This window comes from Periplaneta americana, chromosome 9 (genome assembly GCF_040183065.1).
Source record: "Periplaneta americana isolate PAMFEO1 chromosome 9, P.americana_PAMFEO1_priV1, whole genome shotgun sequence".
NCBI lineage: Eukaryota > Metazoa > Arthropoda > Insecta > Blattodea > Blattidae > Periplaneta > Periplaneta americana.
In genome coordinates, this window is record NC_091125.1 from 83,969,517 (window position 1) to 83,995,242 (window position 25,726).

General features: G+C 34.3%; 1 protein-coding gene across 4 annotated transcripts in view; it reads right to left on the reverse strand.

The window, feature by feature from the left end:
* Nucleotides 1-1,289: 1,289 nt before the first annotated feature.
* The window catches only part of FAM21 (Family with sequence similarity 21), a 67,384-nt gene continuing 42,947 nt past the window's right edge, over nt 1,290-25,726 (reverse strand). For all 4 annotated transcript variants that reach the window (XM_069835141.1, XM_069835139.1, XM_069835140.1 and 1 more), the window contains exons 14-16: nt 24,360-24,544; nt 16,165-17,656; nt 1,290-15,449 (exon numbers count right to left, since the gene is read on the reverse strand). In XM_069835141.1, the coding sequence (XP_069691242.1) occupies nt 15,307-15,449; nt 16,165-17,656; nt 24,360-24,544 (1,820 nt within the window). In that variant the 3' untranslated portion in view covers nt 1,290-15,306. The remainder of the gene's footprint in view (nt 15,450-16,164; nt 17,657-24,359; nt 24,545-25,726) is intronic.

Consider the following 25,726-nt stretch of genomic DNA (forward strand, 5'->3'; position numbering starts at 1 on the left):
GTTTCTTCCTATGAAAAATCAGCAGCCCTTCTATTTGACTCTCTTAACTCAGGTGTCCTCAACCTGGTGCTCTTTTATGACCTTTGGTGCTCTCATCATGCGAGTAAAAAATACTCCTGAAGTCCTTTCTTTTCATTTCAAACTTTGTTGTACAGCCGGAGCAAATAATGTTCCTATCCATCCATATAATATTTTAGAGACCTAATAGGCCTTTCAGTATTTAATGGTGTATAACTCCTTTCAATTCAGCATGGACTTAATCAGAAAAATCAAGGTTATTAAAGGAAATACTATGACTACTTGTGAGGAACTCCAGTCCTCCTTAGCGCTGAAATATTTGTTTTAAAAGGAAAAATTCATAGCTTTGGGGGGAGGGGGCAGAGGATACAAAAAGACAATTAAGTGATTCCCATCTGCAGAAGTGTTTCTCCTTGGACATCACTAAAATACTAAGAGAAATTAATATTCAAGCATATCATTACTATGGAGAGTATTTAACTTATTTGTTTAGTTACCGTATTTATTTTATTTTTGTATTCATATAGTCCTATTCAACCTATTCTATTTCATGGTGCTTGCTCACTTAGTATCACTTGTGGGCAGAGTTCACAATCTTCAAAAGGTTGAGAGTCTTACTCTTAAGTTGTACTATTTCATCCCTGACAACGATAACAAACTTATTATGAATTTGTTCTTAGCCTAGAGTTGGAGTTTTGTATTGATGTCTTTAACTTCCTTTTCTTTTCTTTATATTCGATTGTAATCCAGACTAATTTAATACATTTTCTTTCGAAAAATTACCCACCTACAATCTTTCAATTAGTTCGGAATATGTATTATATGACTTTCTTGTGTTAAATTCTATCGTACCTGGTTTACATATTTCGACCTATTGTGGGTCATCCTCAGAACTGGTCGTTGTTGGTCCTGGCACCTCTTGTTTTGTTTCCTGTGAGGGTGTGTTCGTGTGGTGTAATGTGAAATCAAAGAGTGTGTGTGTTCTGAAATTGAGTTGTGTGTTGAGAATTTCATTGGGGTGTGTTTTTGTGTGTCTGTATATTTCATATTGTTCTAGTGTGTTTAGTTTCTGGCTTTTTTGGTTGGGTGTGTAGTATGTATGTATGTATGTATGTATGTATGTATGTATGTATGTATGTATGTATGTATGTATGTATGTATGTATGTATGTATGTATGTATGTATGTATGTATGTATATATATATATATATATATATATATATATATATTTGAATTAGTCTTTCACTTCAAATAACTAATGTCGAATAAAAGAGCAAGTTGCGTACCGGTATTGTTAACTTTATTATTATTTTTTTTATTATATCTATATACCAGTACTCAATTCTATTCCAGATTAATTTGATACACTTATTGGTTACTGTCGATGGAAGAGTTCAATTAACTAATACTTTGATTGGTGTTTACTTGTATTAACATTATTACATCGCTTTCGTAAATTTATCTTTGCTTTGTAAGTGTAAATTATATTCCGAACATATTATTTAGTTTTATTTTAAATAAACATGACTTATATTCAGAGATGAGGTACATACACACTTACATAAATAAACTGTTATGAAGGTAACACATTTCTTCACTAGGTAGTCACTTATGTATAATTATTCGTGTATCGTAGCAATTTCTTTATCACGTTACAGATTATATTCTTGTCTAGGTTATTTTCTTATGATATTATTCAAAAGACATACCAGTACATAAATGCAATTGCTACTGTGTATACAACAAAAGAATAAAGTTCCACATCCACACATAATGAATATTTTTTATAAGCCATAGAACTAAGACATTTGACTGCATTATAAACTATATCATTTATGCAGATTTAACTAATCTTGCACATATTCATATCAATTATACATCTGTTTGCACCATTAGCTGAATAGCTAGTGTGTCAGAATTTTCCATGCTGGTAACCTAGCTTCGAATCCTGGCAGGTACAACTGGAATTCGTGATGGACAAAGACGGTGCTTGATAGGTTTTCGTAGAATACTCCCATCTCTCCTACCAGCATTTCACCACTACTTACTTAATCATCACAATGCAGTAGTAAGTTCTTTGGCTTGGTTTTTTGAAGGCTAAACAAGAGGCGAATCCTTGCACTTAGGCTTATATTCGCCCATTGTGCACTCTATATATGCAATGATTGTCCAAGTCCGACAGGTAGCCTGGGTGTCATTCGTGAATTCAATGCTGACAGCTTGGCCATCCTACCTCAGCCCTGACAGAGCTAGGTCCCATCTCAGAGCCCAGAGACCCCAAGAATTTTCTACATCAACATCGGAAAACCACACTACCCCCCAAGACTTCACTTCAATCAATGTTTACCTATTGCAAATAACAGATGAAATGTGGGGAAGATAGGGAGTATTGGTGGAATGGTAGAGAAACGGGAGTACCCCGAGAAAAACTTGAAACGTCTGCTTTGTCCACCACAAATTGCATTACGACTTGGCTGGGATCGAACCTGGGCTGCCTGGATGGAAGACCAGCATGCTAGTGTTTGAGCTATTGACACGGTTGCAGTGTTATATACTTTGCCTTCCATGGAGCACTAAAGCAGCATTGCAAACAAAAATAACTACAAATTCGACATGTCACTCATAGATGGGGATGCTTGGGTGAATGACGTGAAGTACCCGCCATAAAAAAGTCTATTCGTATATTGCAACCACTACAAATATTATTTTGCTGTGTATTATGAGTAATGTATGCTGGCTCAGTCAAAGAGGTCGGCTCGCATCCATCAACGCCATCTTTTTCAACGGGCATTCCATTCATATTCATTACATCATAGCTGCACAGGTACATAGGTTAGCAAGGAAAAGGGGAAATTGAGTCTTCTTGGATAGCTACATTCTAAGCTAAAGTCGCTCGGAAATTCGAGAGCAAGGGGATACTACTTGGAACGGTGACAGTAATCTGAAGGGAACTGGTTCAATTCGAATGTTATGGATTAGGAACATAGGTATGGGGTATCATAGCTTGAGATTCGTCTAATGGTAATGTATAGACATTTCTACTATAATTTGATAGGTACACTCCTCCTCTCGTTTACCTATTCAATATCTAAAGTATTGTAATACTGTACAAGGTTATATATCTTTTCTTGATCAGAAGCCGATAGCAGATTGTATGTCGCTCAGTTGGATATAACTTCAGGAAAGTTTTGTGCACATCGGCCGTTATTACATTCTTGTCATTTATATTCATTTTCCTTAATATTGTTTACTGAATTATTATTGTTACATTATTATATATTATATTTATACTTGTTTTTATTTTCTATTTAATAATATTTTATTATGTACTAATTAATATCCAGTCTCGGTTTATTTCTGCTCACTTCCACTGCGCAATGTTGGTCAAATCCCTATTCACCCTCAGCATCTGACTCGGTAGACATACCCAATATGTTGTGTGTGAAAACATGTCAATAAAATCAGCATTTAAAACTAAGAGGAATATGAAAAGCTTAATATTAACTGTGAGGTTCTTATATTATACACGCAGAAAGTAATCAACAGTAGGCCCACTGTGGAAGCAAATGATTATTTCTCTACATTTACCCAATTCCAACGTATGAGGAGAAGCTGTTGTTGCAGTACCATACATTATTATATTAGGAACATTTCTTCAGCCTGCTTGCTTACCCAAAAGAGGTAGATTCACTACAGCTATTAACATAAATACTATAGCCTGAACTTATACTTTGCCAGTGTTTGCACTATTTCCTAAGTAGGTAGTACATACAGTGTCAGAAACAATAATTTCTGATTCCATACAGAGTTTACCGTTTCATTCGTCACTTCAGCAGATCTAAAAAAAATACTTTTCAACCAGCCATTGTTCTTTATTATTCATTTTGAAATACAAACTCATCAACCTTCTAGTAAAAATTATATTTAATTTGTATTATTCCCGGATGAATTGAATTAGAGATGCTGAACACGAACAAAACCTGCCCCCATAGTTTAAGAGAAAACACTCTATTCTACAGAAACAAATAGCATGCCAGTAATAAGATCTTAGGTCCTGAAAACTAGTATTTCCAAAAATCGATTTTTTCATCATCACAATATTTTCTCCTTATAATTCATACAATGAGAAAATAAGAACAAAGGTGAACAGTCACCCAACCAGTATAGGGGTAATGTGTAGTTAGCATGAATAAGTTACTAATACGTTGAAATACGACTACTAGAGTTTCTGTTGCTATAGTTATAATGTCACATGGTAAATAATTGTGCTGTAAATATTGTGAAACTGAGATATTATAACAGGCTACTGCTATCACTGTAACTACATACAGTATACGCAAGTAAAATAAAAAAAATATTGAAATGTGTATGTAAATATGAACAAAACATTTGCTAAATATGTTACTATAAATCAGTGGCAGCTTGCCTCCCTGAAATTTTGAAGAAAAACTTCCATGTAGATTGATGTATTCATCTACAACTATCGAGCTGTATACAATTCGGCTACAATTTCACCTGGGCAGCAAGCTGATAGAAAAGAGAAGGGGAGAATGCTTGTAAATACGGCAAGCCAAGGTCTACATTTAGTGCAGTGTGGATAAAGTCACACCCAACTTACGATGGAACAACAGATGTACTGAATGGAGAGAAGGAAGGTGTGCAGTCAGTTATTGAACAATCATACAAATATGCCAGTTTCGTGCATTGCTATGCACATAAGCTGAATCTAATTATATTATAGAAAAAGGAAGCATCACAGAATTCAAGCTCGTATTTTTTTCAGCAATCTTGCCAATATATCTGCATTGTTTTCTAAATCGTCTTCATGACTAGCTGTGCTGGATAGTGTTAGTGTAAGATCAAGCGCAAGATGCAATTTTAATAGCTGATAGTTAACACAGTTCTTCTTAAATAAAGAGACTCTAATAGGATGCTTCGAAAAACTTCAAATTGACAGAAATCATTCCACTGTGCAAGCAACTACAGGGATTCTCATATGTTGAATTATGAGGACTTCAACTTTTGGGCAGAATTTTTTCACAAGATTGTGCCTCATGTGGATATTTTATCTAACTAGCTGCAGCATCTAATGCCAGACAAACATGAAACTTATGTTACTCATCAACAAGGAGAAACTCCTGCCATGAAGAAAAAGGAAAGGAACTCGCAATATCTTGTCTCTGCAAAAGAGGTACTTATGTGATACCATTTCTTAACAGATAAAAGAGAGATTTGTTTCAATAAGCATTTATCAGCAGCAAAATTATTAAATTTTTCTCTTTTCAAAGGAAATATAAATTACGATTTCCTTCATTCGAATTTGATAAACTATCGAAGCTTACAGTATCTTGTGTAAAGAACGTCTGAAAACTGGACTATCTGTTTTGTACGAGAGGCAAGAATCCCGCAATATCTCAGGACTTACTAAATCATGTTGGTACAGAAGTGTTCACTCTCCTCAAAATTGTTACTACTCTCATGACTAGTGCGTAGCCTGAGAGATGCTTCTCTATATTGAAAAGAATAAAGTACAATGACACAAGACTGCTTTGGCAATGTTAAGCATAGAACAATTAATTAATTTCAGTGATAGAATGTTAAAAAAAATTTTCGTCGCAAAGAAAGGAGACTGGACTTTGTGTTCAAATAAAATATAAAAGAAGCAGTGATTATCTCTGGAATTATTAAGAACATAACGCACTACTGCATATTTTCATTAATATTTTCCTTATTTTCTATTTAAATGTTAATGTGTGTAGTGTCTTGCAACTTTATAATTATAATAAATATCATCAAGAGCAGCAGTACCAAAAGGAATGGACCAATGATTAGTTACGACTTCAGGTAAAAAAATGTATCGAAGACATACTGTAATATGATTTTAAAATCTATTAATACTGGTATAAAATCTATTAATACTATTGTAAAGTTCCTGTGATATATGATAATGTTACATGCAGAAAATTCTAGTGCAACCCCACCAATCTAAAATCTTACGAGCTGCCACTGCTATGAGTCCGATCCACACAATTACATTACGACAGACATCACATCAGAGGTGAGCCTGCCTGGAGAGAAAAAAATAGGTTGCAGCAGCCAAATTACTCTTCAAGGAACGACCACTCATATAAATTGAGGGAAAGGAGACAGAGGATGGACACTGGAAAGTTTTCTTTTCTCAATCATACTATGAGGGACTGGAATGCAGACTTGCAGACTTACTAAAGGCTTTACCAATAACCAAAAATGTATTTAAAAATAGGCTTAAGGACTTTACTAATAGACGGTAGTATATTATACACACTATTTAAAGGGTGTAAATGATGTTTTGTTATTTAAAGCGTTGTATCAATGAAGAAGTGTGTTATGTCAGTGAAGTGTGTTTCTGTCAGTGAAGTTTATAGTGGCAGTGCAAAGTATTTGATCAGTCAAATGTTTTTGAAGTGTTAGTGAAATCAGGACAGTATCAGTGAAATGTGTCGTAGTTCCAGTGCAGTGAGTGAGTGTAGTGCTGAAAGGTACTTGTGCATGTATGAACATATCATACTCGTGGCTTTTAGTTCGTACTTAGAGTTAAGATACAAATTAGATTTACTTTAAATGTTATTTTAAGTGATCGTGCTTCATTTAATTTAGAATGCTCCCTGTTATTATTATTATTATTATTATTATTATTATTATTAATTGTGTTTATTATTAATTGCCATTATTGAGCATAATTAGTTATCACTGCCACCGGGTATATACCCATTTGCAGTGTAATAAATACATACAATACCTCATTTTCTACTCTAGCAGTATGTAATGTAATGACTTAATGAGAGTTCATTCTGAAATTTTTCTGGGCAAAATTTCAATATCTGTTGCCAATGAATGTATTTATACAGCGAAAATTTTCTGCATCACAAGACACTACCACTATCCACAATGACAGATGCTTGTATGAATATGTTTGCCAATTTTAGATGCATATTAAGTTATAAAAAAAATGATCACAATTTTTCTTTCAGTACCCATGACAGTAAAATAAAATTCCTCTTTTTCAATACATGTGAGCTCTAAAGCAGACATGTATAGATTTTTTTATTCAAACAGAAGGATATACAGCCAACTCTGGATATACCAGTAGTGATAATGAACCTAAATCGTTGGTCCTAACTCTGCAGTCATTAAAATACATTAATATTTCCGTTTACAGTGAACCCTAGCTTCAGTTATAGTGAACCTTAAGAAATGAAGTTACAATAGTTGTATCCTGACAAATTCTTATTAAAGTCTGACCTTCTTGTATAAAATTGAAAGAATGTGTTGAGAACAACATTCTAAGTTTCTTACTCTTTTAGTCAAAGGACAAAGGTAGGATTAGTGATTCCTAGACAATGAGCTGCACTATAAATTCAGGCAATGTGTGACGACTTTACCTCACTCCATCGTCGAAAGGTTCCATTCTTAGGTACACTACTCTACTGTTATTTCTAATCCTCCACTGTCAAAGGGTTGCCTTTTGTTCTCAGAAACATTTCCATTATGATGGATAGCATCGAAAAAACGGAAAATGAAATTGCCTTCTTTCATTAAAAGGGGACGGACATTATGTCCAGAGCATATATATATATATATATATATATATATATATATATATATATATATATATATATGAGAATTGAAGTAAATTTGAAATGCAGCATGGGTGTCTTATTTATAGATCGAATTTATTTTATGTATGATCATACTATTTTGTTTTTTATACAAACCAAAGCTAAATGCATCTTTAGTATCACTGTAAATTTTGAAATATCAAATGAAGACATTAAATATCATTGTGACTTATGAACTACTAAGTAAATGCACTTCATCGAGATATTTTTTAAAGAATCTCACATTGGACATTTATTGTGGTGAGTTTAAAATTATTATTGCTTAAATATAGCCGCATAAAAGCTAACATTTTAATATAGTTGAATTCACACAGTAACTTGTCAGCACTCCAACTTTAATAGTCTATTTCAATTTTGTTTAATCTAGAGATGATGAGAATCAATCAATCAATCAATCAATCTTCTTAACGTATCCAGCTGTTTGCTGACAAAATAAAGTCCACTATAGACCACTGTAGTCTATTCAGTTGTTTTTCACGAGAAATGAAGGGTATTTTGATTGGTGTTCATTATAGATGCCTGTTGCTAGTAGCCAGAGTTGTGGTGTAGTCAATATATACTGCAGGGCTGTGTCTTCTGCAACTGGTACTGATGATTTTAATTTACTTAGAGATGATGAGAAAAAAGAATAAAAGAGATGATGAGAACATTTCAAAAATCCAATATACGCTCCTGGTTCAACTGAGTGCAGAGCTTCAATAGTAGCAAGCAAACTGCATGGGAACTGGATAAGCAGCATTTGTCCCACAATTTCGTATATGATGAAATCTTAAAATAATCACAATTCCTGTGTTGCCTCGTTTTCCTATTCAAATAACCAGGATTCTCAGATTATGCCCTGTTTGAAAGACATTCTGTAGGTTAAGTGGCTAGTAATTCTCATCTAAAGAAGCATCAGAAGAAGTTGTCTATGAAAGGTATCGCAACAGACCTATTGAATGGTTTCTTGAGACCACCAAGAGGTTGCCCAGAGAGTGGAAACGATATACAGATCTGGGCAGGAAAAGAATTATGATCAATCAGTTAAGGAATAAGTGTCAGCCTAGATATATAGGACTCGGTACTCATATTTCTGAATATGAATTCTGTCCAAATCGTTCCTGATCCACCCTCGTATAATTTCTTCATTCATTCTTCTTCCTCTCGTGAATATGAAGCAATGACATAAAGGCTTTATGGATTGTGTAAATTGTCACTAATTCTCCTAAATACGTATCTTAAAGGTTTAAAAGCACCAAGGAATAACTTAATCTCGAAAGTAGCAGAGAGAAAATCAATCTGATTAAAATTTATATTAGAATTATAATGCTGGAAACTTATTACGTATAAATATTGTAGGCTGTATTTATTTTAAATGCATAGAAAAAAACATGCAATATTATAACAAATACAAATATCTTTAAATTAATCTTACAACCCAACGTCCAATAGCGACCCTTAAATGAATGTATGTAGTTATTTAACAGCTTTGGTGCGGAATTAAATCAATATTGCTGATGTATTTTTAAATGCATGAAATATTTTTCAGCAAAATGCCAAAACATAGGTAGACATAGTTGCTGTTACTATTAAATCTTGTATAGGTTATAAAACAGTTTCTCTGTCACCTAAAAATAATATACTGATTGCATTGTAAAGAAAATTAAAAGGAAAATTTTCATCATCTAGCAATTTATTACTTGAGAGTCAGAATAGAATGTATGTTCCAATCTAATTATCGCACTATTACACTAATGTAATGACTAATGTTTTCTTCATTCTTAGTGCCCGAACTCCATTAAAAAAATTACACTGAGCAAAATTCTCGACGATTTATTATTATTAATCACGAAAAATACAAACGTAACTGAATAATATAAACAATTGTATTTCCTTTGTGTAAAGAAAATAAATGTTAAAAGTTCAGTTTATATATCTATATTTTAATTTTATAAACAGTAGTGTTACAAATTAAAATGTTAACTTATTTTGTAACCTACAACTTTATTAAACATTTAATATTGATACTCAATGAATAGTTAAATATTACCAAGTCTGAAAAGAGCACACATTTGATTTCATCTTTCTGGTTATCAATACTCGATCAATGTTGTATTACATAAAGATTGCTCTTTGCGACAATTAACCCAATTCTATTCTGACTTTCAAGTATCAAATACGCTTTCACATGACTGACTGTACTTAGGGCTGTTTCACAATTTCTATTTAAATGACCACAGTGAAATCTTCAATAATAAATCTGCAAGGTAGTTTTTATGTTTTATATTAAACGTTTCTTTCCTTGGAACCTCATTATTATGTATTATTACCAGTACCTCAATTAGTACAGTAGAGTCCCAATTATCTGGACTATATGGGCAGAGGACAATCCAGATAATATGGAGGGTGAGTGTGCTATGTGGTTTTGAGTCTGTAATCTTGAAAGAACCAAGGTCAGACCCAGTAATGTAGAAAGATGTTACTCACATGTGCATAATAAACGAGTTTTTATTCATACAGTATAGGACTTCATAAAACTTTGTTATTGTTCAGTACTGTATACACAATTATGTTCCTATTTTTATTTCAATGCTGTTCTGTCAGTAATGATATAACATCAATAATTTTACTGTTATATTATGCTCTGTTCCATGCCATTACATAATGTTTGTCTGTTGTAGATCTAACCACGAATTAAGTAAAAATGACGCATAAACTAAATATCTCTGATCATGCTCAGATTGCAGCTAGAATGGAAGTGTGGCAATTGCCTGTAATGGTGCAGAGATGATGGAGACGGGAGAAAGGGAAACACGCGACTCTGGATGTAAAAACAATAAAGACTGCATGTGAAATTGATGCGTATGGGTTCGGTTACTCAACAGAAGGTGCTGGGCCCCTAAAAAGAGTTGTCACTGAAGAGGCTAAAGCTAATGCTGCTGCGACATTTGGGCTAAGTCCCTAGAAGTCTCTGAGAAAATATCAGAGGGAATCTGGTTTGCCATATGGTTTGATCCAACAGATAATGAAGGCGATCGACTGGCAATCTTGGAAACCACACTTTGTCCAAGCATCATCACTGGAGGACTGTAACATTAGGATGGAGTTTGCTGAATTCACGGTAGCATGAATGAAGGAGGAACCAGATATCTTGAGTAACATTCTGTGATCAGATGAAGCTGTGTTCCGTGTGGGTGGGTTCGTAAACTGCCATAACTGCTATTATTGGGCCCCTAGAACAGAGAATCCTGATGCTACAATTGAAAAATTGCAGTTTCGTCCTTCAGTGACTGTGTGGTGTGGTATTCGAGATGATACTCTTCTTGGTTCGTACATTCTTCGTGAAACAATGAATTCGGTGAGGTACATGCACATGCTAGAGAATTTTGTTCATTCCATTGACACAACCTGGGATGATGTGAAAATATGCATTTTATGCAAGATGGCATGCCTCCCCATTTTGCATTGATTTCACGAGAATGGCTTGGCAATGCTTTTCGAGGCCGCATCATTGGATGTCGTGGAAATGTTGAGTGTGCACCAAGAAGCCCAGACTTGACCCCCTTGGATTTTCTCTGGGGGTACTTGAAAGAGAAAGTGTATGCCAGAAAACAAGAATGATTTGGACTCTTTGGAAACAGTGATTAGGGAAGAGAGTGCGTGCGTGCCAAGAGATATGTTGCAATGCAGACTGATGGGGACATTGGACCCCGGCTGCAAAGGTGTTACTAATGCTAGTGCCCACTTTGAAATATAAAATGGCAAGGTCAACAGTACATTATACAAATGAAAACAACCGTGTAACTTTATTAATGATAGATCTATAGTGTAAAGAAAATAGGGACATAATTGTGGATCACCCTGTATGTATATTAATGTAATTTAAAAATAGTGATACAGATAACACGGAAGGCTGGATAATTATCAAAGTCCGGATAATAGGGACCCTACTATATTAGTATTTTACTTAACAACACTTTCAATTGCAGAGATTATTTAATGTCAAACTTCAAAGTGGGTGCAAAATGGACGACGAATTTTGTCTTGAGCCCTCTTATCAGGAACAGGGTTCTTTTAAGATATGTAAGGCTTTCACCTTGAGGAAGCCATGCTAAGGATTTCATCATCCTTTAAAATCCATCATCCGCAGCAGGGTTTGAGAGTATCAACCTCAGATCTAACAGCTAGCAAAGTAACCATATGACCACCAAGGACGACATTAGAATCTGGAAGTGTTATAAAATTCATCAATCATTTATTTTTAGTTGTATTGGTTTCACAATCAGCTCAAAAGTTTCAAACTGAAACTAAAATGCCTTGTTGGAAAAAAACAAAAAACTCAAATAAGGTACTGGTAGTTATTTTATCTTAAAAATATTAGCATGAAGATAGTACTAAGACCAGCATTAATGACATAATGGTGATAGTAACAGCTGTAAATTATAAAAGTACCAGTAATGGTTTGCAGGCCTTTTGTCCACTACCTTCTGTCCACAATTTGTTTCGTCCATTACCTTTTGTCCACGTTCTCTTGTCCACAACCGATTGGTCCGTACAATTTACGTCTATTCATACACTTTTGTCTACACCTTTTATGTCCATAACCTTTCGGCCATATTAGAACGCATCTGCAGGCAGTGATTGTCGCGGAGATGCCGCAGTGTTGTTTGGACTACCATATACCGGTATACGCTTTACAAGATGTTTCCGAAATATTTGATTTTGTGGCAGAAAGAGCAACAGAAGAGATTGACGATATTACAGAATTCGTGGAAAGAGTTTATGTGAGAGGGATTCGTCGAAGAGGAAGGAGAAGGAGACGCAATGCAAGATTTTCACCGGAAACATGAAATGTGTACAAAGCAGTCTTGAGTGGGGAACAGAGGACTAACAATGCCGTTCGAAGGTTGGCACAGTAAATTAAAAAAAACTCATGGTTCTTCATCATCCCAGCATTTGGAAGTTTTGTTGGATGAACAGGAATCAAATGAGCAGGTAATTACTCAATTGTTAGGAGGACACACGCGAGTCCGTGCACCATTAAGTCAAACATATTATGCCAATAATCATGAATGCATCAGGGAAATGTTTTTTTAGTAGGTTATTTTAAGACACTTTATCAACATCTTAGGTTATTTAGCGTCTGAATGAGATGAAGGTGATAATGCCGGTGAAATGAGTCTGGAGTCCAGCACCGAAAGTTACCCAGCATTTGCTCATGTTGGGTTGAGGGAAAACCCCGGAAAAAACCTCAATGAGGTAACTTGCCCCGACCGGGAATCGAACCCGGACCACTTGGTTTTGTGGCCAGACGCTCTAATCATTACTCCACAGGTGTGGACGGGAAATGCTTACATGGTATGAAGGCTACAAGAACGACGGCCAGCTGGAAACATATCTGAGAGAAATTTCATATAGATTAAAAATTAACCTTGCTGAAGTTCAGGAAGAAGAAAATGATGACTAATCATGTTTATAATACAAACAGTATGTACATTCAACAACACATCTAAATTTAAATAAATTACATTTTCACCAAATGAAATATGTTTTAGGTTATCTATATTTTTTTGCCATAGTGGATGAAATAGTCAGTGGACGAAAACATAATGGACGAAGCATGAAAATGGACCAAATGGTCAGTGGACAAAACTTAATGGACGAATCATGAAATAAACAAATGTGACAGTGGACAAAATGGAGTGGACCAAAGGCCCTATAACGCCAGTGACATGAATTATTAAGGGCAATATTATATTTTTTACTAAGTTTTGTATAAATTCTCAAGAAAACTGCATGATTTACGTCTTTCTCAATGTAGGAACAAAACATAGTGTAACTGTCCTGTTCGGTCTAGAGACTTTTGATTTCATTTAGACAGAAACTTGATAATAAGTACTTGACAAACATTGCAAACTTCTTGACACTGCATAAAACACAGTTGCTGGAGTTCAGTAAGCAGCCCAATGTAGAGCATAATGTTGAATTGTTTGTTTCGTGGTGAGCTATGAAAGAAGTCAACAGTATCTGTACTAATCCATTATAAATCTAGATTTCTGTTTTAATCTCTTCGAAAAATATTCTATGTAGTATTAATTTGATTTTTTTATGATTATTGGAGCTGTTTTTCTTTGTTGCTTGTAAATTCTAGTTCCCCTTTCTGCTACTGTGTATGAGTCCATTACGTATGAAACATAATATATATGAAATGGAATCCAATATATGGAAATGTTACTCTGAAGTTTTCACAAAATTTTGACTTCGCATTAACTGATGAGCTCCTTGAAAAGTCGCTATAGGTTACTGCTCCTCCTGCTGCTTTGTGATCAATAAGTGTATAACTATTCTGGTGAAAATAGATTTCTTTCAAGGCTTGTTTTACTCCTGTCAATTGGCACTTACGGAGTGAACAAAGTCTTTAGAGTAAATGCCTACATCTATTGTTCCCTGATGTTTGGTCAATGTTGACTTTCCACCATTCTGATTCTGAGTATCATCAATATCACCAATATTCGTATCAATTTTGTCTATAGTTTAAATTCATCGCATAAATGCAGTAGCAATAACTTGTATTGTGTATATGGACATCTTGTTGCCTTCTACACGTTTACATACGAGTACTGTGGCTAATTCACTACTTAACCAACCTGTGTTATTGCTGCGGAGATATCGACAAATTCCAATGACAGTTTAAAACAGACCACCTTTCACTAGAGCACTCATTGTGATTAGAATTGTGTTCGTGTTATAAACTGTGCAGATAACAGTGTTCTGTTTTCCTGTTTCTCGTCCCTCGTTATTATGCACCTACTTAAGGAAAGCTGAAGAGTATACATTTATTTATTCAACATGAAACAACGAAAAGAGATATTAAAGAAACTGATATTAAATAATACGCTAATATGAACTACTTTCAAAATCAAATTGTTCGTTTCTGGGGGGCGGGGGGGGGGAAATCGTACTAAAGTATGGCATATTTCGTTATTGACTTTTGGCCACTCAGCTGAAACACAGCATGGCTCCAGAAAATCCTAGAAATACAGCAACCCTATTGTAATTTTACTACCGGTACCCAAAATTTCAGTTTCCTTTCTGTCACAGTTACGAATAAATGAGAATTTTGTGAAAAAAGAACTGCAACATAGCTTCCTCAAAGATTCCACTGTGATCATTACTGTCACATAATTGAACATCTTTTGAAGTATTATATATCTTAACAAAAGCATTAACTTTCTTATGTATACCATGGTATATTTTTTACACATCTGAATGACACTACATTATTACAAACGTTATAGTAAGATGGATATAAAATTAAAAGAAACGATTTATATATCTTAAACAATGGCAGATAGTCTGTCTTGTATGATGACAAGAGTAAATTAAAAATAATGTGCATATAATATATTTTATTAAAATACAAGCAGAGCTGTTCACATGCTTTCACAGAGTTATCTACTCTTATCATAATAAAAGACACACTAACATAAACAATCCTCTTAGAAAATTGTATCGATATCAGAATTGTCAATTTGAGCATACAAATGGTGTACAAATCTGATATTTCATATTACTCTGATGCACACTTAACAGGTAGAATGTATACAGTATACATAATTTACATAAATGCACAAATGGTGGACAAGATGATTCACTTCTTCATTACCACCATTAAGGGGTCTTCAAACAAATCATCATTATCCTCTGTAACAGCATGACTAGAACTGGAGCCTGTTGGTTTGCTTGTTTTAGGCTGGGGTTTCTTCGTGGCCGAGTCAGACGTAAATAGTGAATCTAGAAACAAATGACAGTGCAGATAACTAAGCCAAAAAATTCCGTACTTAACTCTCATAGACTGATTTCCGAACTCTCGACATAAAATTTAAATTGAGGTGTTCTCTGGAATAACAACTTAACACACATTATGTATTTTTTTCCGTTTCCAACACATATTGACGATATGTGTCAGAGGAAGAACAATTGTTTGTATGTGTCTGAAGTCTGACTAGTATAGGCCTAATATTATCTGTGCATTTCGAACTGGCGGCTAAAGGTAAAGCAATGGACTGTATTTGCCACGTGTTCTCATCCCAATCTTGGACCATTCTCCTCAACTAAAGTCAGCTGGGACAGCTGGAATTACAAATGCTTCAGTTCACAGTTTTCAGTTCAGTGACTCATGTATGGCTTGTACTTTTGTACGTGACCTTGAGCCGCCAGTTAGAAATACACAGATAATAGTTGGCAATGTATGCAATAGAGAAGGAAAGAAACTGGCACCCTACCCCATTATCTCGTCTAGTTGCCTCGTAAGTCGTGCCTTCTTGATATCACTTGTGAAGTTCAGATCTGTGTTTAGACAGTTGACTAAACAGCACACAATTGTCTATTACTTAAATAATTTTCGAACCAGTTTACATAGCTTACAGAAAGGTCAATATTTTCTAACTTATGAAGTAGGATATATAATAATAATAATAATAATAATAATAATAATAATAATACTTACTAGTATTGTCAAAAGCAGAACTGGCCGGCTTAGAAGATATAGCTTTACTAGATGGTTTGATTGCACCAAATATATCATCACTTTCATCCTCTTCAAACAGAGAGCCTTTTGTTGTGATGCTACTTGATTTTCCCTTAGGTAATGCAGTAGGCAGTTTCTTCTTGGAAGAGGCACTAAAGAAGAGGTCATCGGATTCTGGACTGTCTCCCCCAAAGAGATCAAAATTTGAGCTCTTTTCTACTGTTGCAAACTTTTGTGTATTTCCATCTTTGACAGTATTTGAGAACAAATTTTCTTCTGGTTGTTTCTGCTTGTTACCAGATATAAACAAAGCATTATCGTCTATGTCTTTTGGTTCGAATATGTCCGACTTATCTGCAGAAGTCCTACGGTAATTTTGTTTGCTCACAAAAGTCTTAGTACCTGAAGAAAATAGATCATCACCATCATCACTGTGAATAACAACACTATCTACTTTTGCCGATAAAAACAAACTATGATCTTTTGTACTGGTAGTCTTCCCTGAAACAAACAAATCATCACAGTCTTTTGCTACACCGGAATTAAACAAATCTTCGTGAGAAGATGATTCTGGAATATTCTGAGGCACAGGTTGTCTGTCATTATCCAGAAACAGAGGATTGCTTTCTGAGGAGAAAGAATCTTTCACTATAGGATGTTCATTTCTAATAGGACTGGACAAAGTCTCTTTCTTTTCTAAAAGATAGCTGCTGATATCCAATTTTGGAGCTAGTTTTACTGTTTTAAATAAGCTATCAGGATCAGTTTTGGAATCAAAAAGGTCTTCTTTTTCTCTGCTTGATGATGAAAAACTTTTCTTGGATTCTGAAAAAAGGTCACTAGAATCATCGTCTTGGGAATGGAATGCACCAATCTTGTCTGGTTTACTACTTTCACTGGAGAAAATGTGTGTTGTGGGCAAAGGAGTTACTTTAATTAGGGAACCTTCAAACATATTGTTGGTATTATGCATATCGTTTCCATTTATGTTCTCTACTTCTTCATTCTGGGGTTCTTCAGCTGCTGAATTAGTCTCTTCAGAAAGTTTGGGTAGAGACTCTGAATTAAATTCCAATGGGGAAAGGACAGGTGCAGAACTGAAGAGACTCTGGCCATCATCTTTGTTGTTTCCATACTCTGATGGTAAATCTTGTGGAACTCCAAATAGATCTTCCTCGTCTGTTGAAGGAGAAAGAAGATTATTGGTGTTATCTAGAAAGCTTGAATGAGGTTTTGATGGAGAATCTGGAGGAAGTTGTGACCCAAGAAAACCAACTTCAGGTGCTACTGATGTCTGTGTACCGGGCTTTTTCAAGTTATCAGCCTCTTCTCGCACAGGCTCTGCAACTTTCTGTGCAGAAGTTACAGGAGCTGTATTAAAATCTTCAAAACCGATGCCAGATGTCCTGACTGCTTCCTGTCTGGCTTTCCTGCTAGGAGGTCGGCGTTTAGCTTGAATTCTCGCTCTTTCCTACAAACAAAAAAGTTCGGCAATGCAAATGTTGTAAGATTTTAAATGTAAATTCTAATTAGAACATTCATAAAGCTTAAGATATTTTGTAAATGAGGATTAAAATTTAACTTGGTCTATCGCAATCTAGAATGCCTTAAAATATATTTAATCTCAAACTGATCATCCCTTGTGGTCGAATGTTTATCTTATCCCATTAGACCATAAGTTCGCGAGTTAAATCTGACTGAGGCAAATTAGTTTTTACAGGCGATGTAATACTGTAGAATGGCTTTCTTCAGAAAAGAGTAAAGCTGAGGATCCTGTGCCGTGAATTTACAGCATAAAAAAATTGATGGCATGCACCACGCACGCACGCACACACACACACACACACACACACAAAAAAGAGTGTAAAAAATGCATAAGATTACTGGTAAAGTGGTTAAGTCCGTAAGTTCTGATTTAAAAAAAAAATACCGTAGAATGTTATACAGTATACTGAAGTAGTAGTAGTGGTGGTAGTCGTAATGATAGTTATAGTGGTGGTAGTACTAGTATGGTACCGGTATTGGTGGTGGTGGTGGTCATAGTAGTAATAATTATAATAATAATAATAATAATAGCAACAACAATATAAATGAATATATTCTATTCCCAGCACAAACAAAATATTATTACAGATGTATTATCATCAGTATGATATCATGAATGGATTTATATAACATTTTAAGCTTCCCTGATGATTGTATTTAGAAGCAGACCTTTAGGTATTCCATCGTGTGTTGGAACTTAACATCTTAAGGTTTCAGATCTGCATACAGGTACTATTATAATAATACCTGAATTATCAGCATAGCTCAGGTGACAGGCGCATTTGCCTGCTAATCCAGAGATGTATTCAAATATGGGTTCGATTGCCACTTTATCTGATTACCTGGGTCTTTTCCAAAGATTTTCCCAACTGTAAGATAAATCCTTGGCAAAATACCAACTCACCATCACTAGTTCCATGGATGTTCAATAATCTAGTAGTTGATACAGCATTATTAAATTTAATCAACTTAAAAAGTAAAAACCTGAATGGTCACCTATCTGTGAGGCCCATAATATATATTCTAAAACTTAATCTTTCTTCATGAAGATACTAATAAAAATTGTACATTTTTAACCAAAATTTAACGTGATTTGCAAAACGTTGTTTCATTGGTGTGATGTTACAACATATATTACAACAGCGCTGCCACAGTAGTCTAATAGCTTAATAGCTAGAGCTCTGAACTTACAATACTAAGGACCCGGGTTTGATCCCCAGTGTACCCCCGATTTATAACTTGTGTTGGGCAAGCCATGGTCCAGGTAACACATGAGTTTCTCTGGGAGCTCTGGTTTCCCTGTGGCATCCCAACAAATTTCCATCATCTCATCTCATTCTTGGTGTAGCATAGACCAGCTCCTCCTATGACACACTCTGGGCAACGACTGTCAGTAAATTGGTCTACACAACTGGCTTCATATGAGTGAACGATGAAAAGTCAAGTTAAAAAACACAGCTGTATTCTACTTAGATGCAGTGAATCTTTCCCACACTTCATTCTTTTATTCCTGCTACTTGTTTCTTCTGTCATCCATTGTAGAAGTGTATTACGGCATCTATCCTTGCTGAAAAGTTTCTTACAAGATATCTTGAATGTGATATATTGTACCAATGTGCAAAAACGCATTGTTTTCATAACCCATTCCTAGAACACATACTGCACTTCACAATGCACTTGCCATCTTTGCACTTGGACGTACACAACAGTATTATCCCCACATTTTTCTTCGCCAATGCTTTACTATTAGAGGAAAACAAATATTTAAATCTCATATTATATCAACAGCCATAATCATAGTTGAAGAAGAGTCCATACCAGTACCTGTATTTATCTCATGGCTATGACATTACAAATTTCAGTGGACATGAGGCATTTATGAAAGTAGTGTTACTGGTACCATAAATAAATAAATACAGCCAGCTCTGCATATAGTGAACTTGGTTGTAGTGAACATTCGGCTACAGTGAACCTAAATCGTTCGTTGCGACCTCCATAGGTACATTAAAAGTGCATTAATATTTCCGTTTATAGTGAATCCTCACTTGGGTTATAGTGAACCTAAAAACTAGAACTTTCAAGAAAATTTGTAATTTTAAAATGACCAAAATGGTAATTTAGGAAAACCTTTTCTCGTACAAACTTCGAAGAATATGTTTAGAACAACATTAAACCTGCTACACTTTCAGTGCATTGAAAAACAAAGAAAGGATTTGTTCAGCTTCCTAAACAGCTTGAAACATGTTAAAGAGAATAGTGTACGCAGTGAAGGATAAAGGAAGGATTAGTTCTGACTCCTTTAAAATAGATTATTAAAAGAATAGAAAGATAAAGTGTTTTCTTTTGTAAAAGGGAGAAGAGTGATGAGGATGACCAAAGGGTAAGTACAAGGAGGGTTACAGTATAATTGTTCTGAACCCTCTCTCCCTCATCTTTGTAAAGTGAACCCACAGAAATTCCAAGGCCGAGTACAGAGTAAGCATATCTCCATAATTATTGGGAGGGAGTACGATGTCCTTAGTGCCTACTGGTTACATGGTCAGATTAGATTCAAGTTTTGAACTGTGAACATCAGAACGTCGAAGCGTAAAGTGTTTACATTGACAGATAAAGCGAATATTATTACTGACAGAACATGGTCTGTCCTAAGCAGGCATTAATGCTGTATGTATAGCAACGTCAGTAGTATAAAAACAGACACTTTGGTTTTAATGAAACTCGGATATAGTGAATAAAATATGCTGGTCCTCAGAGGTTGACTATAACCAGAGTTTACTGTCTACACATAACACATTGCAATTATGAGATTGCCTCTTCCTGAATCCTTCACCAATAGTTATGTCAAATTGAGAGATAAAGAAATGGACAATTGTCTCACAATCAACAATGTAATCAGACAGCAAGCTTACCCTGAACCATAAACAAGATAGCTATGCATTAAGGTTGCCAACTCTCCCTATTTGCCCCTAAATTTTAACAGTATCCCAAGTTCCTGTATTTTTCTTCTCTTCCAGCATTTTTCTCCCTTATTTTTGCAATGTAAAAATCATTATTCTAAACATTTGATTTTGCCGTGAATGATGAATATTTATAGGCTGAATTTTGTTGTTCAAAATGTGCAGTTTTTTCAGAAGGTAATGCTTGCCAGAAATGGGTTTTAGTGGTCACCTGTTTAAAATCAAGCAGTACTCATATTATAATTTTGGAAAAAACTGGGTAGTTTTGTTCTATGCATACCAAGTAGTAATGCTCATACAAAGAGGATGTTTTAGCTCATGAACAATAATTGAACATATCTTCGACACAGGAGTACAGCACATCAAATTCAATCAGAACTGCAAACTGCAATTGATTTCAACTATTACGCGAGACAAGATCTACCTCAAAACACTCTTAATTTAAGCCTATCTGTCGAAGTGTAGAATAAAGTTACTTTTTAGTAACTGAATTGAACAATTTGCCCATTTTCTATGTGAAATTTTGTCGATTTCTTAATCTCGCATATTTTCTTCAAAAAAAAAAAAAAAAAAAAAAAGTTGGCAATCCTACTATGCATGCACACAATGTAGACTTCTATGTGCTATAATGTTTCATCCATTTTCAGATGCTTTGCAGAACAATAATTAAAATCCATTATTTTCTGCAATAAAGACATTTTAATTACACTATGTATTTTTCATCCTTAAGGATCACAAAAATTATTGAAATAATAACATTTACTTACTTACAAATGGCTTTAAGGAACCCGCAGGTTCATTGTCACCCTCACATAAGCCTGCCATCAGTCCCTATCCTGTGCAAGATTAATCCATTCTTTATCATCATATCCCACTGCCCTCAAATCCATTTTAATACTATCCTCCCATCTACGTCTTGGCCTCCCCAAAGGTCTTTTTCCCTCCGGCCTCCCAACTAACACTCTATATGCATTTCTGGATTTGCCCATATGTGCTACATGCCCTGCCCATCTCAAACGTCTGGATTTAATGTTCCTAATTATGTCAGGTGAAGAATACAATGCGTGCAGTTCTGCGTTTTGTAACATTCTCCATTCTCCTGTAACTTCATCCCTTTTAGCCTCAAATATTTTCCTAAGAACCTTATTCTCAAACACCCTTAATCTCTGTTCCTCTTTCAAAGTGAGAGCCCAAGTTTCACAACCACAGAGAAATTGAAATACCGGTAATAATAATAATAATAATAATAATAATAATAATAATAATAATAATAATAATAATCACATCATCATCCTAACACTTTTCATGGATTTGGACTAAATGGTTGATCTGTTCTGGTCTCAATAGTCCAGTAGTCGTTTCAATGGTGATCCCTAATGTCTTGTTCCCCAAGGTTGGTTATTTTTCATTATTCTTGGGAGACGATCTTGTGGCATCCATTGAATGTGTTTGTATTTTATCCAGCACTGATGTAACTTTTAGTTCATTTAAAATTCCTTCATTTGTCTTGTGATCTAACAAAATATATTGCGCAGTTTTTCTCATGAACTTCACTTCAGCCGCTCTAATTCTTGATTTATCAGATGTTTTTAGAGTCCATATCTCACTGCCATACATTAACATTGGAAGTGCCAAAGTATTATACATTTTTAGTCTAGTATGCCTTGCAAATTTTGTAGTTTTAACAATATTATTTATGAATCCCATTATTTTTAGGAACTCTGAGACTTTATTTTGAATATCTCTTTCATTCTCATAAGATAGTAAACATCCTAAATAGTTAAATGAGTTGGTTTATTCAATGATTGTATTATTGATAACTATTTTATTTCTTACTGGATCTTGGCCTATAAATGCCATCATTTTTGTTTTTATGGTTGAAACTGTCATCCTATAATCTTGTATGACTTTATTCAGTTTATATGCTGTTATTTTTAATTTGTAATCATTATCCGATATTATCATTTGGTCATCTGCAAAAGGAATGTTTTGAATTCTTGTTTTTGGCTTTTCAGCTTATTTTAATACCTTGGATTTCTTGTTCCCATTTTTGTATTATTTCATTTAATTATATATTGAAAAGTGTTGGTAAAAGGCTGGATCCTTCATGTACGTACTCCATTATTGATTTTTCCAGCTTGAAACATTTTTTAGTTAAATTTTATTTTAATTTGTTTATTTATAATGGCATTAATCGGTTTATTTGTTATATTTCTCTGTTTCAGGATATCAAATAGTTTATGGCGTTGAACACAATCAAATGCTTTTTCATAATCTAAAAACAGTATGTGTGTTTCCAAATTAAACTCCCATCTTTTTTCTATTAATAATTTAAGACAAAATGTTGCATATACGCAAGAATGGCCCTTTCTAAAACCATTTTGTGTAATAATAATAATAATAATAATAATAATAATAATAATAATAATAATAATAATAATAATAATAATAATAATATAATAAAAACAAAATTATACTATGCATGTTATCCATTATATAAACCTACCTAACAATTATTATTATTATTATTATTATTATTATTATTATTATTATTATTATTATTATGTAATACCATAGTTTCTCGAATATCTCGCGCATTTTTCCCCCCGAAATATAGAAGTAAAAATTACTTGTGCGCAGTTTATTCGAAATGAAGTTGGCAACATTGTCCGATTTTCTTCCTGTATAATTCCTACGATGGCAGCTCATGCCATTATCTTCCTGCATGGGTATTTCAGTTGTTAACATTGTTAAATGGCGTATGGATTTGCAGTACATGTGTCAGAATCAAGTTCAAATGTGATAAGTAAATAGTTTGTGTGTATAGTGCATCTTACATTTTCAATTCTGAAAAAAAGTCCTGCTTAAGGTATGAGGTTGCGATCCTCAACTTGCAGTGAAAAACTTGACATTATCAAAGCTATGGAGAATATGGAAATTATGATGCATGCTATTAATGTGACAGAATATCATGTAAACGGACGATTAAGCAAGACAAGTGACATATGTGCAGTGTGTGCACATAGGATGGGTTTGAAATGTGTCCTATTCCAGGATAAAATTTATTTATTTATTGTTAACTGAACTGTATTTGTGTTTAATTGTTTTTAATTTGTCATGAATATATTTGTTGAAAGTTATATTTTTGTAATTTGTAATGTTTTTATTTTTATTCATTTTTTAGGCCTTTCAAAAGTGGGGTGCACGGCTTATTCAAGGGCACAGGGTATTCAAGAAAATACAGTAATATGGTTGGTTGATGCTCACTGTTTCCAGATGAAGTCAACCAAGACCTTTCTGGATTTCGCTAGCCTGGTAGTGTTACCAGTGATGGTTAGCAGAATTGGATTTTGACATGAGCAAGAAAAAGGCAGCTAATTTTCCCCAAAGCTCCCTTGTTCAGGACACAGTTATTTTACTGCCACAAATCAACAAAACAGAATCTCAAACTTTATTTCTCTCCTAAGGAAAGCCATGATAAGACTTTTAATCACTTTAAAAATCCAATACTATTGGTTGGAAATAAATTTGCAAACCTTGCGATCATTTAGGGCGATAAAATACTTAATAAGGGAGATGGAATAAGATCTATATTTAGTCATTTAACCACTAGGTACCAGAAAACAAGCACTGACAAAAATCTACAATACAAAAATCACTCAAGACACTCACCTTGCCTGCACTGTGCAGTGTTGCACTGAACTGGGCTGGGTGATCGAAGCTGACAGCCACTTCAGTATTGTAGTTAGTTTTAGGTAGAGGTCTGGCTCCTGGAAGAAGAGCTGTGGGGTCGATATTCAATTGTCTGGGACTTGCACCCACAGATCGAGCTTTCACAATACTGTTACTGCCACTCTCTGCACAGATCAAATTCACACAGCTCAAAATAATACACTTCGATTTATGTTAAAAGAAAGTGCTAGGGTTTGTTCAATAGCATGCCAATAACTACTTTTTATTAGCAACACTGCTGAAATGTGCATTTCTAGAAAAACAAACACGCACGCACACAGATATATATATATATATTCTGTATATTTCACATAAGCTTAATGAGGAAGTAAATATATTTTCACATAAATTAAAATATATTGTTGGCTTACTTCTAAAACCCCGTTAAGTCCAATTTTTACAGGATGTCGAAATTTGCATATATTTTCAAAATGCATCTGCTGATAAAACCTCGTAAAACTGCAAATGTTTCTATTTTTATAAATAAATGCATAACAGTTGTTAGGTAGGGTATAAAGGAATACGAAGTTATTTTGTTCTCTTGTGAAATTTCCTGAAATGCAGTTACGAGGTTTTAAAAGCAAGCCAACAATATAATCTAATATTTGAAGTATTTCAATAATACTTGTGATTTAGTATTCCGGAGTTTGCTTCGTAAAAACTCTTTAAGTACTTAAATATGTTGTGTTTATTTTAAATGAAAATTTACTTCCGGAAATTTTAAACATGATCCATTTTCATATGCAAATATAATTTCTTTCATATTCATTTCATACGAATTTCCTAATACACTTTTAATAACAAAATTGATATACTATATCTTAAACATTAGCAATGAAAGTAAATGGTACAGCTTTCACACAGTGTCTTTGAATCTACATGCTACCAGAACAGTGGCTTCTTTGCTGTAGAACTGCAGCATGTTTTTTTTTTACTACTAGTAAATTTTGTCAGATACATTTTATTTTACAGTATCATTCCCAAATGAGGTTCAGAAATGTTCCCAATAACACTGTACCTTTCATTTCTTTATTATAAATTGAACCAGAAGCATAAAATACTTTCATCAAATTACTAAGTCACAGACTTGAGTATCCTTTTTTTTTTACAAAACGTTTTGCGCAGTGAAGAGATCACAAAAGTATTGCTCGTACATACCCTTTGTTCGATAATACTTATATATATACTATTACTTGATAATGACTAACAACAATTACACCTTGTTATACTGCTCATATAGAAAATTTTGTTCACAGCATCGAGTACATATCAACATGTGGTGACTAATGTCATCTTTATAAAGGTCG